Source organism: Peromyscus leucopus, chromosome 16_21 (assembly GCF_004664715.2).
Source record: "Peromyscus leucopus breed LL Stock chromosome 16_21, UCI_PerLeu_2.1, whole genome shotgun sequence".
Lineage (NCBI taxonomy): Eukaryota > Metazoa > Chordata > Mammalia > Rodentia > Cricetidae > Peromyscus > Peromyscus leucopus.
In genome coordinates, this window is record NC_051084.1 from 8,746,774 (window position 1) to 8,760,745 (window position 13,972).

The 13,972-nt window shown below is 46.6% G+C and overlaps 1 protein-coding gene across 1 annotated transcript; it reads left to right on the forward strand.

Annotated features, from left to right (window-relative positions):
• Nucleotides 1–4,087: 4,087 nt before the first annotated feature.
• LOC114705823 (H-2 class II histocompatibility antigen, A-F alpha chain) lies at nt 4,088–12,632 on the forward strand. Its single transcript, XM_028887941.2, has 5 exons — nt 4,088–4,239; nt 8,162–8,410; nt 11,501–11,782; nt 12,024–12,198; nt 12,362–12,632. Exons 1-4 carry the CDS (start codon nt 4,155–4,157, stop codon nt 12,176–12,178), a joined length of 771 nt encoding a protein of 256 aa, XP_028743774.1. The 5' UTR covers nt 4,088–4,154; the 3' UTR covers nt 12,179–12,198; nt 12,362–12,632.
• Nucleotides 12,633–13,972: the final 1,340 nt, after the last annotated feature.

The window sequence follows — 13,972 nt, forward strand, 5'->3', positions numbered from 1 at the left end:
GGCACTCACAGAAACAGGGCCACTGTACAGACAAAGGCAGCCATGTCCCAAAGTCAGCAAAAGCTGGCAAATAGGAAACATATAGCAAAACATGGAGAGCTGAAGCCCTGGCCCAGGGTCTGGGAAAGAAATAAGATATGAATCAAATAAATGAAATTCCAAAATCAACAGCTTAAATCTGAAAACCAGTAGGGATGATAAATAGGCCTTAAATTATGTATAAAATAACTAATTATATCAATCCCCACAGTCATGCCTGCCTTCAACAAACCAGCGAAATGCCAGCACTGCGTCATCCATTGAAACCTCAGCTGCAGAGTCAGGCGTGGCGGCTCTAGAAAGCCTGTGATTCCACATTTCAGAGGCTGAAGCAGGAGATTTCACGTTTGAGGCCAGCCTAGTGAGGTTATTGCTTTGTCTTATTTTTGCTGTGTCCTCAGACCCCAAATAAATCAAACATGGGAATCATAACCCATGCTTGGCTGAAGGACCTTAAAGGTTTGGCTCTTTTTGTTTTGTTTGTTTTTGTTTTTGTTTTGAGACAGGGATTCTCTGTGTAACCCTGGCTGTCCTGGAACTCACTCTGTAGAACAGGCTGGCCTTGAACTCACAGAGATCCTCTGTCTCTGCTGGGATTAAAGGTGAGCATCACTACCACCCAGCTGGTCATCCTTCTTTATGCAGTAAACCTGATAAATAAACCTCACATGTCTCCGATATACAGAGATCAAAGAAAAGCAAATGCAGGAAAAACTTTCAAATGTTATAATTTTCTCATTGTATGGTTTGTGAACTAGACCTAGTTTTATGCAACTGTGTGAACTTTTTATTATATCGATAACATTTGTACAGGTCTTAAGAATAATATCCAATAAATTTTGACAAATAATTATACTCATACCTCTATCAAGATATGGTTTTCTAGATACATATAAAAATTATATGTGTGTGGGACAGATAGAAGTGATAATGTCTAGGGGAATGTTTGGGAATAACAGAGGAGGAAAATGGGAACAGTGGGGGAACATTGTCAAGGTACATGACACACTTGTATTAAAGTGTATTGACAAAACCTAATACTATGTATGAGGAATGTGCTCCAGTGACAATTTATTTTAAAAGAGATGCAGAGGCTGGAGAGAGGGCTCGGGGGTTAAGAGCACTGACTGTTCTTTCAGAAGACCTGAGTTCAGTTTCCAGAACTCTCATTGGGTGTCTCACAATTGCCTGTAACTCCAGATCCAGGGAGTCCAATGTCTCTTCTGGACTTCACGGGTATCCACATGCACACACATATCCACATACAGAGACACACAAATATACATAATTAAAAATAAAAACAACGGTTAAAATAGAGAAATATGCTTCACGAACTTCACACAGAGTTCACCGTGGACTTACCACATCTGACCACTATCCCAATTTACATTATAGAATTAGTGTGCCTGCTCTAAGATTTCTAATAAAAGGAATCACAGAGCATATATTCTCTTTAAAAGATTCATTTACTGTTTTTATTCATGTATATGTGTGTGTGTGCCTGCATGAGTTCATGTGCACCACACACATTATGGTGCCAAGGGTGGCCAGAAGGTCCCCTGGAACTAGAGTTTCAGTCAGTTGTGGTCCCCCTGTGGTTGCTGGGAAGGCCCATGTCCTCCGCAGCAGAAGTCAGTGCTCTCAACCCCAGAGCCATCTCTCTGGCCTCATGGCATGTCTTCCTGGACCTGCCTTCTTTTCTTTTGTGTGTGCTCATCTTTGCTTTTATTTTTATTTATTTTTACATTTATTTATTTGTATGTGTGTGTGCCTGCTTTTCCACATGTGTGTGTGCTGTGCCCCCAGTGGTAGAAAAGCGCATCAGATCCCATGCAGCAGGAATTTCAGGTGGTTGTGAGCCGCAACATGTGGGTGCTGGGATCTGAATTCCCAGCATCAGTAAGAGCAGCCAGTGTTCTTCTCTAAGGCCGAGCTGTCCCTCCAACCCTCATCTCTGCTTTGGATTTCTGTCTGTAGTTTTTCCTGTCTATTGCTGAGTAGAGCTCCTCAGTAAGAACTTATCTTGGTTTGCTCGTCCCTCTTTTCTCCACAGGGTGCTCTCCTATGCAGCTGCAGGCAAATTGTGTAGGGGACTTCATGGATGCAGTTTTCATGAACATTGCCCATGCTGGGATGGTGTGTGTATGTGTGTGTGTGTGTGTGTGTGTGTGTGTGTGTGTGTGTGTGTGTGTAGCTGCCTCTGGGTCACCACGCGCCTGTAAGTAATTCTTGTGATCCTGTCAGTAATTCCAACAAACTTGCTGCTTCACCAAGCTTGACCTGGGTGGAGTCATCTCATTAGTGTGATGTCTGTGTCCTGTTGGGTGAACAGACATTTGTTCAGGTCTCTGCAGGAAGTCATACAACATCTAATAAGGTCTGTTAACACCTCCAGACAACAATCAGCAGAGAAAGGAAAGAGAAAGCTCACCAGCAGGAAACACAGGGCTTCTCTGGATATCAACCTGTTGGAATCAAGGAAGTAAAGCCCGTGAGGATATATACCAGGAAAACTATTGCAAGAAATTTGCTTACACAGATGTGGAGGTGAACTAGCATTTCTGAGGACCCCTGGGCAGGTGGTCTTCAGCAGGGCGGAGGCCACAGTGACTCTCCCTCCTCAGTCAAGTCTCAGTTCTCACTCTTCCCAGCTCTGGCCAACTCAGCCTGATTGTCCAGGGTCATCTCTCATACTTAAAACAACTGGTTACAGAATTAATCATGGAATACCCATGGAATACCTTCACAGTCACCTGGATGGGCGTTTGGTTGAATAACAGGGGGCTGTAATCCAGACACTCAAAACTGGTCCCTACGTAATCTAAAGGGAATTTTCTCTCATTCCATCAACAAGTGGGGACAAGTAGGAAAACTCTATTATTTACTTAATAAATTTGCCCAGGAGGAGCCAAGTCCACAGTGCGACTAAGGCTGAATCAGCACCTAGTTCACTGGACCCAGGCAGGCGCTGGGCTGCCCTGTCTCCCGCCTCCACAGTCTCTACCTCTGTGAAGATCTAGGCTCACACACTCTAACAAGGACAGAATAGCTGGTCCTAAATGATCAAGAGCTTGTGGCCTCCACAAAATTCAGAAAACTGTCTTCTATAAAGAATATGTATATAAATAACCCCTCATGGTTGCCTTGACTTAATTCTCAGTCCCTCACATTATCTGAAATATTCACATAAAAAGTTAACAAATTTGGGAAACCTAGTAGTTTGTGGAAGAAAGATACTTTCTAAGTTACAAGAATGCCTTTCAATATTTGATTAAACATTCTTACATTAAAACATGTTTTAAAAGTAATTGAACTGGACGGACTTGTTTGTGTGTTCAGTGCCCCTGAACTTCCTTTAGACGTGGTCGGCGCATCAACACACAGAGCACGAAATTTACTGAAAAGAAGGGGGACATCTGGATAAAACTCAGTGCAGTCCTGATGGCGACCGAGGGTCCCAAAACCTTTGCATTCCGACTGGAAACACCAGGGATTCTGATCTGGAGCAAAGAGCCTCCCCACCCGAGTTTACACAGTAGGAAGATCAAAGGCATTGACTGTCCACCGTCTGTGGGGACCCTTGGGGAGGTGTCGACTCACAATCTCAAGTGTTCTGTACACACAGTGAAAAGAAATAAAAGAAACAACAGCTAACGCATGTATATGAGCCTGAGTAAGTGGCTGGATGTTGCGGTTGGGGAAGTCACAAGAAAGGAATAAATTCAGGGGAGACCTCCTGGACCATACAGCCCAGAAAATTCTCAAGAACGTCATTATTATCGAAGAGTTCACCTATCCATGAGGCTTTTCAGAAATTCCCTCCTCTCTTGCCAGCCGCACACACATGCACAGGAGAAAGAGTCTGGAGTGGAACCTCCCTCCTTCCCAGGGAGTTCCCTCAGGTCCTCTAGGAGCAGAGGCTGCAGCAGGTCAGGGGGTTTCCCTGGCCTCTTCCAGGCCTCTCAGTACAAACTCTGCACCTGGCAACTGTGACGTCACCACGATGGAATTTTCTGATTGGGTGTGGCGGGTTTGGGTTGGCGTCAGACCTTGGCTTGATCCTCACAATCTCTTGAGGACTCAGAGCAGCAGCTGTGAGACCACCAGGGAAGAGGATGACGCCCAGCAGAGCTCTGGTTCTGGGGATCCTCGCCCTGACCACCGCGCTCAGCCCCTGCGGAGGTGACGACGACATTAAGGGTGAGTGGCCAGGCTGAGGGACGCCTGGAGCCGGGAAATGGGAAGAGAGAAGAGGGAGACACGAATCAGCTGAGATACGAATTCTCAGTATTGGGCGGTCTAAGAACTCTGTGACCCCATCTTCAGGAGGCTCTGGTTGGCGAGCTGTGCTCATCAAGCTATGATCCTGATAGTGGGTCCAGTGAGGACAGTGTGGAGGGCTCTGTGATAGGCTGGGGTGTCTCAAGAATGGGGGTGTTTCCACGAAAGGATGATTTTTCATTTTAAAAATCCACGAACTCTCAAATTTCCATGAGAGTGTCGAAGCCCTTCGTACCCATCTCCTGTAGTGTATCCTAGGGAAAACAGTTCCGTGAATCACGTATACAAATGTACGGAAAACGCTTCTCTCGTGTTGGGGTTTATACTCTTCACGCTAGGAACTGGCCCTGGTGGGAAGTGAGAGAAGGGGCCACCATTTTACAGGACAGTCCTCCAGAATCTTGGTTTCCTCATGTGTCACCTCACAAGTGACCAAGACAAACAAATACGTAGATGTGCTTTAAAAATAGTGAAAAACAGGCTGGGCCTGGCAGTGCATGCCGGGAACTCCAGTGCTTAGGTGCAGAAGCAGGAAGATGTTCAAGGACAGCCTGGGCTACACAGTGAGACTTTTACTGCTTAAAACATTACTAAATGCCTTTAAATGTCAAATTTTCTTCCTTGTTCTCATTTCAAATATTGGTTCATATTTTTGTAATAAAGTAAGGAATAGATAGGCCTGTCCTACATCCCATATAAATGAAGTTCTGTAACAGCAACACAGGCAAGCACAAGATACAGGAGCCTGTAGTCCAGCTGCCTGTGTTGCCCCCTCTCTGCACTCTCTGTGTAATTCTTTTCCCTCTCTCTTAACTCCGAGCCATTTTACAGATGTTAGTAGCAGCTTTGTAAAACGTTGGTTGAAAAGTCCAATGTTTGAAACAGGAAGTGAAAGGGATGGAGGGACCTTTTGAATCAAGGCTGCTCTCACTCTAGTTCCGTGGGGAGGTGGACGTCTCACCTGCTTCTCCAGGGAGCTTGGCTCTTTTGTCCCCAGTCTCTTTCTTCACTGCCACACTAGAGTGCCCCAACCAGGTGTGAGCAGGCACAGTGGGCACCGTTCCAAGGAACCACAGAACTGGGGGGCTGTGTGAAAATATTCCCCCCCCGCCGCCGCCGCCACATTTTTTGAGTTTAGAAGAAAAAAAAGTGAAGTTTCGAGATCTAAGAAAATGTTTTGATTTTAACTCAGCCTATATTACAATTGTCTTATATATAAAATATGACTTTCAATATTTTCATCAAGAAAGGGCCCCAGAACTAAATGTATGGAGTGCACAGGTCCTGATGCATCCTGGCTCATTGCTGACCCTGACTTCACATGGTTCTGCCACCTCTCGGTCATTTCCAGAGTCTCCATGGGCCTCAAAAATATCAATAATTATTCGATGCTTCCCTTGTAAGGCACCTGCTCAGCTAAGTTGTGGGTACTGATATATATATATATATATATATATATATATATATATATATATATATACTACTGTCTGCCTCTAGGAAGTGTCCTGCCCCTAGGAAGTATTCTGCCCCTAGGAAGTGTCCTGCCCCTAGGAAGTGTCCTGCTCCTGGGAAGTGTGCAGACTCGTGATGGATGAAGAAGGTCATGAAGCAGAAAGACCATTACCGAGGACAGTGGCCCCAGCTAAGGCCAAAACTGTAGTGGCAGGGGGCATTACAGTATCCTCAGCAACACTTGTGGCCCAGGACAAGAATCTGCTGAAGTGAATGCTGTGTACATCTACATTTGGAGAAGAAATCAAGAAGATGATTTTTAATGGATAAGAAAGCTTTGAGGAGAAGGTGTGGTTTGTGTGCGTGTGTGGGGAGCTAATAATACCAGCCAAGATGGCCACACTGGGAAGGGAATAGCCGGAGGAGCAGTCAAATGTGGATAGAGAGACAGAGGAGTTGGGGGTCATAATGTGGTTGAAAGCCTATTAATTAAAACTGAGGATAAACTGTAGCTGAGTCCTTCTCTGTTCAGCCCTAGCTTGTGCTTATTTACAGCTAGCTCTTTTAACTTAAATTAATCTGTTTCTTTTTATCTACATTTTTCCTTGGGTTTTTTACATCTCTTTCATTTTGTATGTGCTGTTTTCTTTCTTCCTCCATGTCTGTCTGTCTGGGTGACCCCAGACATCTCTGTCTGTCCATCTCTCCCTCTGTATGTCTGTCTCCAGAGCCTAGATTCCTCCTCCTCCTTACTCTTGCTGTTCAGAAGTCCCTCCTATACCTCCTGCACAGCTATTAGATGCTTAACTTTTTATTATACCAATCAGGTGCCTTAAGCATGCAAGGTAAAAAAAATCCAAGGCATCTTAAATTAGTATTCCACAACAGTAAACCTTCAGAGGAGAGGAGGGTTTCAGCAAATTGAAAAATAACAGCAACCTTCATTTCAGTGAGAAAAAGAGACCCCAGCAGATAGCAAGACCCTGAAAGGATGAGGCCCCTACAGATAGCAGAACCCTAAGAAAATGAGGTCCCTGCAGACGGCAGGACCCTGAGAGGATGAGGTCCCTGCAGACAGCAGGACCCTGAGAGGATGAGGTGCCTGCAGACAGCAGGACCCTGAGAGGATGAGGTGCCTGCAGACAGCAGGACCATGAGAGGATGGTATAGTTAGTTTTGATTGGCAGTTGCTTGTGCAGAACACCTGATGGTAACTTGTCCACAGCTGCTCACAGCACATTACATGTACTCTGTCTACTGACAACCTCTCCTAGCATTCAGCAAATGTGGTGACTGCAGAGACCAGGCCTGGCTGGCCAGTTAGCACCATGTCTGACATTTGCTGAAACTCAATAAATGACGAAGGAATAAACGATAAAAAACTAAATGCTAAAATCTATGCCTTCACAATGGTGTCTATTTGGCATCCTCTGGGTGGGACCATCTGCACTGGTGGCCATTTGCTATGGCATCTCACACACACTCACTGTTTAAGGAAAAAGCTTTAACTCACCATGAATCTGCAAGTGAATGTCAGGGTTGATTTTGGGGCATGGGGAGAGGTAAGGATTGACAGAAGAGTAAAATCTAATAAAGTCTCCATTTCTTTTATTCCAGAAGACATCAGAAAACTGTTCTGTAGGTCCCCACAGTTAACAATGCAGGAACTTTAGACATAGCAGTTTCCACATATTTTGTAATGATATCATTGTTCTCTTTCTATAGGATTCTATATGCTTTTGTTAAAAAAATGATAAGGGATCCCTGTGTGGAAAGTGTCCTTCTTTAGAAGAAAAATGAAATGTAACAGATGTGTTATTAATGATGAAAGATCAATGAGACAAAACCTAAGAAGAGAAGCAAGCAGACTGACTGACTCTTTGGAAGGACGCTTTCCTCTTTCATTCAATTGTGAGCTCCTTGGCTTAGGCCATCATGTACCAGATACTGATGGAGTCAGGACAGCAGAAATCACACACATGACATTCTGCCATCCTGTAGCATGTGTCATAGAGGGAAAGACTGGACTGTAGCCAACACTGAGAGGGGTGGAAGAAGCAGGTGATGGAAATGTACCAAAAATGAAGCTCATGGTATTTTTAAAAAGTGTTTTCTATCAATTTATTTAATAACATTCTTTTTTTTTTTTTTTTTTTTTTTGGTTTTTTTGGAGACAGGGTTTCTCCGTGTAGCTTTGCACTTTTCTTGGAACTCACTTTGGAGACCAGGCTGGCCTCAAACTCACAGAGATCCGCCTGCCTCTGCCTCCCGAGTGCTGGGATTAAAGGCATGCGCCACCACCGCCCGGCAATAACATTCTTTTTTCTTTCTGTTTTCCTTTTTTTTTTTTTTTTTTTTTTTTTTTTGGTTATCCATCTCCATTCACCAGCCGACCACATTGGTTCATATGGTATAAATGTCTATCAGTCTTATGGACCCAATGGCCAGTACACATTTGAATTTGATGGCGATGAGGAGTTCTATGTGGACTTGGATAAGAAGGAGACAGTCTGGAGTATTCCTGAGTTTGGCCAACTGTTGAACTTCGACCCACAAGGTGGACTGCAAGAGACAGCTACAGCAAAACACAACTTGGACAATTTGATCAAGAGATCCAATTATACCCCAGCTACCAATGGTAGGTGCTCAGCTCCTTGTTCCCCCTCCTTTCCCTGGTGGGGAATATGACACACTGCTCTATAAAATCCTTTCATTTAGGAAAGGCAACCACTCCACACCATCCCTTATGACTAGGGAGGACAGTATTTAACCAACCAAGAGCCCTGGCACTGGGCAGTCAGGCACCATTGTGGTGAGAGAGTGCAAGGTGGGCAGGTGGAAGAGAGGGGGAGGTGGAATGGCTTGTGGGCTGGGGAGAGAGGCGGATCTGGAGAAGTGAGGGTGATGAGCAATGGGCTGACATGAATGGTCAGCTGGCCACTGAGTCCAGAAAGATACCTTGGCCTGGGCTATGACCAAGAGCTGGGTCTTGATTCAGGGCCCTTGAGCAGCTGAGGGAGCTTGAGTTGAGGTCCGTGGCTCCTTGTCATCACTAGTGGCTGTACAGAGGCTTGTGGTGGGGCCATGTTGGTGTCCAAGGGCTATGCTGCCATAGGTGCCATCCCAATCTGGGGGGCCTGTGTGGCCACCGAGGGGCTATGGTGATGATCTGGGATGTTGCTGAGGACCATGTCTGGGTCCCTGGTCCTGCTGCAGCCGGGGTCTGTGTTGATGTCTCTGGCTCATGTTTTGCCCAGTGCCCACATGGATGCCCAGGGTCTGGGCTATAACCTGTGGCCATGTTGATGTCTAAAGGCTGCTCTCCTGCTGGTGCCAGGCTTATTTGGGTGGCCAGTGCTGTTTACTGGGGCCATGATATCATCTGGAGCAAGGCCTCAGCCAAGGGCCATGTCTGGGTCCATGATCCTGTTGCATCCAGGGTCTGTGTTGATGTCTGTGGCTCCTGAGACCACTGAAGACTGTGCTGATGTCAGGAATCTAGGCTGCCACCTGGGGCCACATTGGTATCTAAGGGACATGCTGCTGCAGGGGCCATGTGGATCCGGATAGCCTGGGTTGCCATCTGGTACCTTGGTGACATCTAGGCCTGGGCTGCTGCCTAGGACCATGACTAGGCCTGTGGTGCTGCCACAGCCAGAGTCTGTATTGATGTTCATGGCCCATGTTGCCACTGAAGGACACATAGATGCCCAGAGTCTGGGTTACAATCTGTAGCTATGAGGACATCTGAGGACCATGATGCCATCAGGGACATCCTAATCTGAATGGCCTGCACTGTCACCCGGAGCCATTGTATCATCCGGGCCAGGATTGCTGCAAAGGGCCATATCTGGGTCCTTGGCCCTACAGTAGCAATATCTGAATTGATATCCAGGGCTCCTGTTGTCACCGAGGGCCATATAGAGGACCAAGGTCTAATTGGCTACCTTGGACTATGTCAGTATCTGAGAACTATGTCATGCCTGGGGCCATGCTGATCTGGGTGGCTGTCACCTGGAGCCATGGAGACATCTGGGCATGGGCAGCTGCTTAGGGCCAAGTCTAGGTCCATGGTCCTGCTGCAGCTGGAGTCTGTGGTGATGTTCATGGCTGGTGTTAGCACGGGGATCATTGGAACCATGCTGTGTAGAACCAGCCCTGCCCTTCACTAGGCCTGGAATGATTAGTCCTGCCCTTTGCTGGATATTGCAGCAGGCAGGCAAGCTGGCCCTACCCCTCAAGGGAGAGCTCATCCCTCCACCTTCCCCCACCAACTCAAGAAAGATAATTCCACTCCTCACCATAGGCATGAACCTCACCTGGGAAGCACACTAGAGTTGACCCTGTGGTTGGGGACACAGATGAGCCAACCCTGAGGGCATAAGAGCAGGAGAGCTGACCCTGCACTCCTTCATCTGCCATGTGGTGGCATGGGTGAGGGAAAGATGCCCTCCCCCCTCACCCATTACCACCTGCTGCAGGTGAGAGAGCTGGCCCTGGGGTCACCTGAGTAAGAGAACTAGCCCTGCCCTACACCAGCTACAGTACACAGGACAGGGGACCTTTCACCCCTCATGGGCAGCACACTAGAACTGACCCTGTTGTCAGGAGGCAGGTGAACCAGCTCTGAGGATGTGACAGTGGGAGAGTTGACCCTGCTTCCCCACTCATAGCCCCCTACAGCAATTGGGCGAGAGGACCCTGCACTTTACCTGGGCAAAATAGCAGAGCTGGCCCTGGCAATACAAGTGAGGGGAACCCAGATCTGAGGGCCTGAGAGCAGGAGAACTGGTTCCGCTCCTTGCTGCAGGCTGCACTGGGTGAGCTAGCTGAGGCAGTATTGGAGAGCTCACCTGGATAGTGACAATGAGGGAAAGCTGGCAATCTGACCAACCCAGCTACCACCCAGGCTCAGAACCTGGGCTATGAGTTGGCCCACTTCAACTTCCACCTCATCTGTAAACTGCTGGAGCATGTGAAGGGGACGAATCTACAGATCTAAAACAGCAGGATCTCCATGACACAGGACAACAGGATATCCAAGAGGAGCCCCAGTGAAAGCCCATTACAGGTGGTATAACAGAAGCCAGAGGCCTCAAGCCAGACCAATGACTCATGGTAATGAACACTTACAAGTAAAGATGAATGGACTAAAGGGTAAACTGTGTGACTCACCAGGCCACAGTACAGTTTCCATGACATGATTCTTCTTTGTTGTTGTTTTGTTTCTTTGTTTTGTTTGGTTTTGGGTTTTCTTTTTAATTTAGTTTTGTCTTTGGGGGGAGGAGGTTTCAAGGGCAGAGGGTGGATGCAAGGGGACAGGGAGATAAGTGGGATGCATGATGTGAAATCCACAAAGAATCAATAAAATTAAAAACAACAGCAACAACAACAAAAAGCCCTCTCCTTTCCAAGGCATGCCCAGATCTCATCACCCTCATCCTCTCTTCTTACAAATCACATAGTCCATGTAATATAAAACTCTTTGTTCCCACAATGCACCCTTGGAATCTTTCCTTGAATATTTCAAAGAGGCTCTGACAGACATCTGAAGGACATGGGGATAAAGTTGATGCAGTACACATCAGCTCCAAGCAGGAGGGATGCTCAGGCTCTTTGACCATCATATATTCAAGTCTTGTTGAGGGGGTTCCCTCACCAGACAATGCAGAACATCAGGGAGAGAAACTCTCATCAACCACTCACATCCAGGCTGTTTCTTTTCCAGAGGTTCCTGAGGTGACTGTCTTCCCCAAGTCCCCTGTGCTTCTGGGTCAGCCCAACACCCTCATCTGCTTTGTGGACAAGATCTTTCCTCCTGTGGTCAACGTCACATGGTTGAGAAATAGCAAGTCAGTCACAGAAGGTGTCTATGAGACCAGCTTCCTCACCAACAGTGACTATTCCTTCCACAAGATGGTTTACCTCACCTTCATCCCTTCTGAGGATGATGTCTATGACTGCAAGGTGGAGCACTGGGGCCTGGAGGAGCCGGTGCTGAAACACTGGGGTGTGTGTGAGCTCCACCCACCTCTGCACTTTCTTGTCCTCTGTCTCTAGAACAGCCTGTCTTCTGGCTCTGGTGACCAAACTCATTTCCACTCTTATAGAGTTTCTAATGGTAGACTTCATGTTCTCCCATAAGCCCAGCCCTAAAATCTCTGTGAATTGACTTCCGTCCTTACACAGGCCCTCTTACACACACATACATGAACACACTCCCTTCTGACTCAGACACTTCACTTTCCCAGAACCCGAGGTTCCAGCGCCCATGTCAGAGCTGACGGAGACTGTGGTCTGCGCCCTGGGGTTGTCCGTGGGCATCGTGGGCATCGTGGTGGGCACCGTCTTCATCATTCAAGGCCTGCGATCAGGTGGCCCCTCAAGACACCCAGGGCCTTTGTGAGCCACACCCTGGAAAGGAAGGTAAGGGTTTGTGTTTGTGGGAGCCGAAGTCACCACACAGGGGAAGCAAGGGGAGGGGATGCTGATGAAAACGTGGTTGGAACGTTGTTGGAGGATTGTGCACTGCTGTGATCACACTCGGGAGGCTCTGGAACACACCCCTCTCCTGTCTGTTTTGTTGTAGGTGTGTGGCCCTCTCCAGAGCAGAAGTGGTGTCCTGGATGACTTGGCACAGTGTCTTTTCTGATCCAGTTCATCATGTTGTCTTCCCCAAGTGTCCTCCATCTTTTCTCTTGGACCTGAGGCTGTTCCCCCCTCACAGCTCACAGACCCTCGGAATTCTCCGATTTGAATTTTGTTTTTGGCATCTTTCAAACTGTATCTTCTATAGAATCTCTCAGTGATCCTGATTCAGTAGCTCCACAAAATAAATAAAACACCTTTTGTATCAGTTACTGGTTTTTGTTTTGTGTATGTTTTTCCTGTCTTTCATCTTGGAGCTTACTGAAGCCAGAGTCATATAATCCCATGCCCAGTGACACAGGAACAACCAAATACCGCCTTGGAATGCTCAGAAATCTTAACCAAGGTTGAACTTTCTCTCTCTTCTTTTTTTCTGAGCCCTAACTACTGTCATCTGTCTACAGTCAGGTGTTGATGTAACCAACCATCTTATTAAATAAGAAACACAGAAACAATGTAAAAGAGAAAGCCAAGAGGTCAGAGCTCAGAGCTAAAATCTCACCCTTCCGCCTGCGGTGTCCCAGCTTCCTGAAAGAGGGCTACTTCCTGTCTGTATGTCTTTTTTATAGTATTATTGTTCTGCCTTCTCATTGGTTGTAAACCCAAACACGTGACTGCCTCGTCACTGTCTGAATGTACAGCCCCCTAGGTCTTAAAGGCATATGTCTCCAATGCTGGCTGTATCCCTAAACACACAGAGATCTATGGGATTAAAGGCGTGTGCCACCACCGCCACACTCTGTCTATGGCTCTAATAGCTCTGACCCCCGGGCAACTTTATTTATTAACATACAATCAAAATCACATTTCAGTACAATTAGAATACCACCACAGTCAGGCACCAGTGGGGTAGGGTATAAAATCTGCCTCAGTGTATACTTGTTGTAAGAAAATACCAAGGTATGGAGCATACACCTGTAATCCCAAACCCCCGCACTCCAAAGACAGAGCAGGAGAGTCCTCCCAAGTCTAAGGCCAACCTGTTCTACACAAGGCAAGCCAGAACTATATAGGAAGATCCCCCCCTCCCTGTGTACATTTATTTTACATAAGCTTTAATGAAAAGAACTTTACTGTAGGGTGTCTTTCTGTATGTTTGGAATATGTGTGGCTCCCATTGGATAATAAATAAAGCTACATGGGCCTATGAGAGGGCAGGATGGAGCCAGGGAGGAAAATCCAAGAGAGAGAGAGAGAGAGAGAGAGAGAGAGAGAGAGAGAGAGAGAGAGGAGAAGGGCAGAGTCGAGGAGAAGCCAGTCTGCTGCTGAAGGAGCAACAAGATATCAGTAGACTGATGGCAGCATATAGATTAATATAAATGGGTTAATTTAAGATGAAAGAGCTAGCTAGCAAGAAGCTGAAGCCATAGGCCATACAGTTCGTAATTAATATAAGCCTCAGAGTAATTATTTTATAAATGGCAGTGGTACTGCAGGTGGGAGAGATTCATCCAGAGTGCTGGGCAAGGCAGGACCAGAGAAATCTCTGGCTACAGAATGATGACTCTCAGAAGTGTTAAAAGTTTTTAAAAATGTTATCAAATGTAAAATT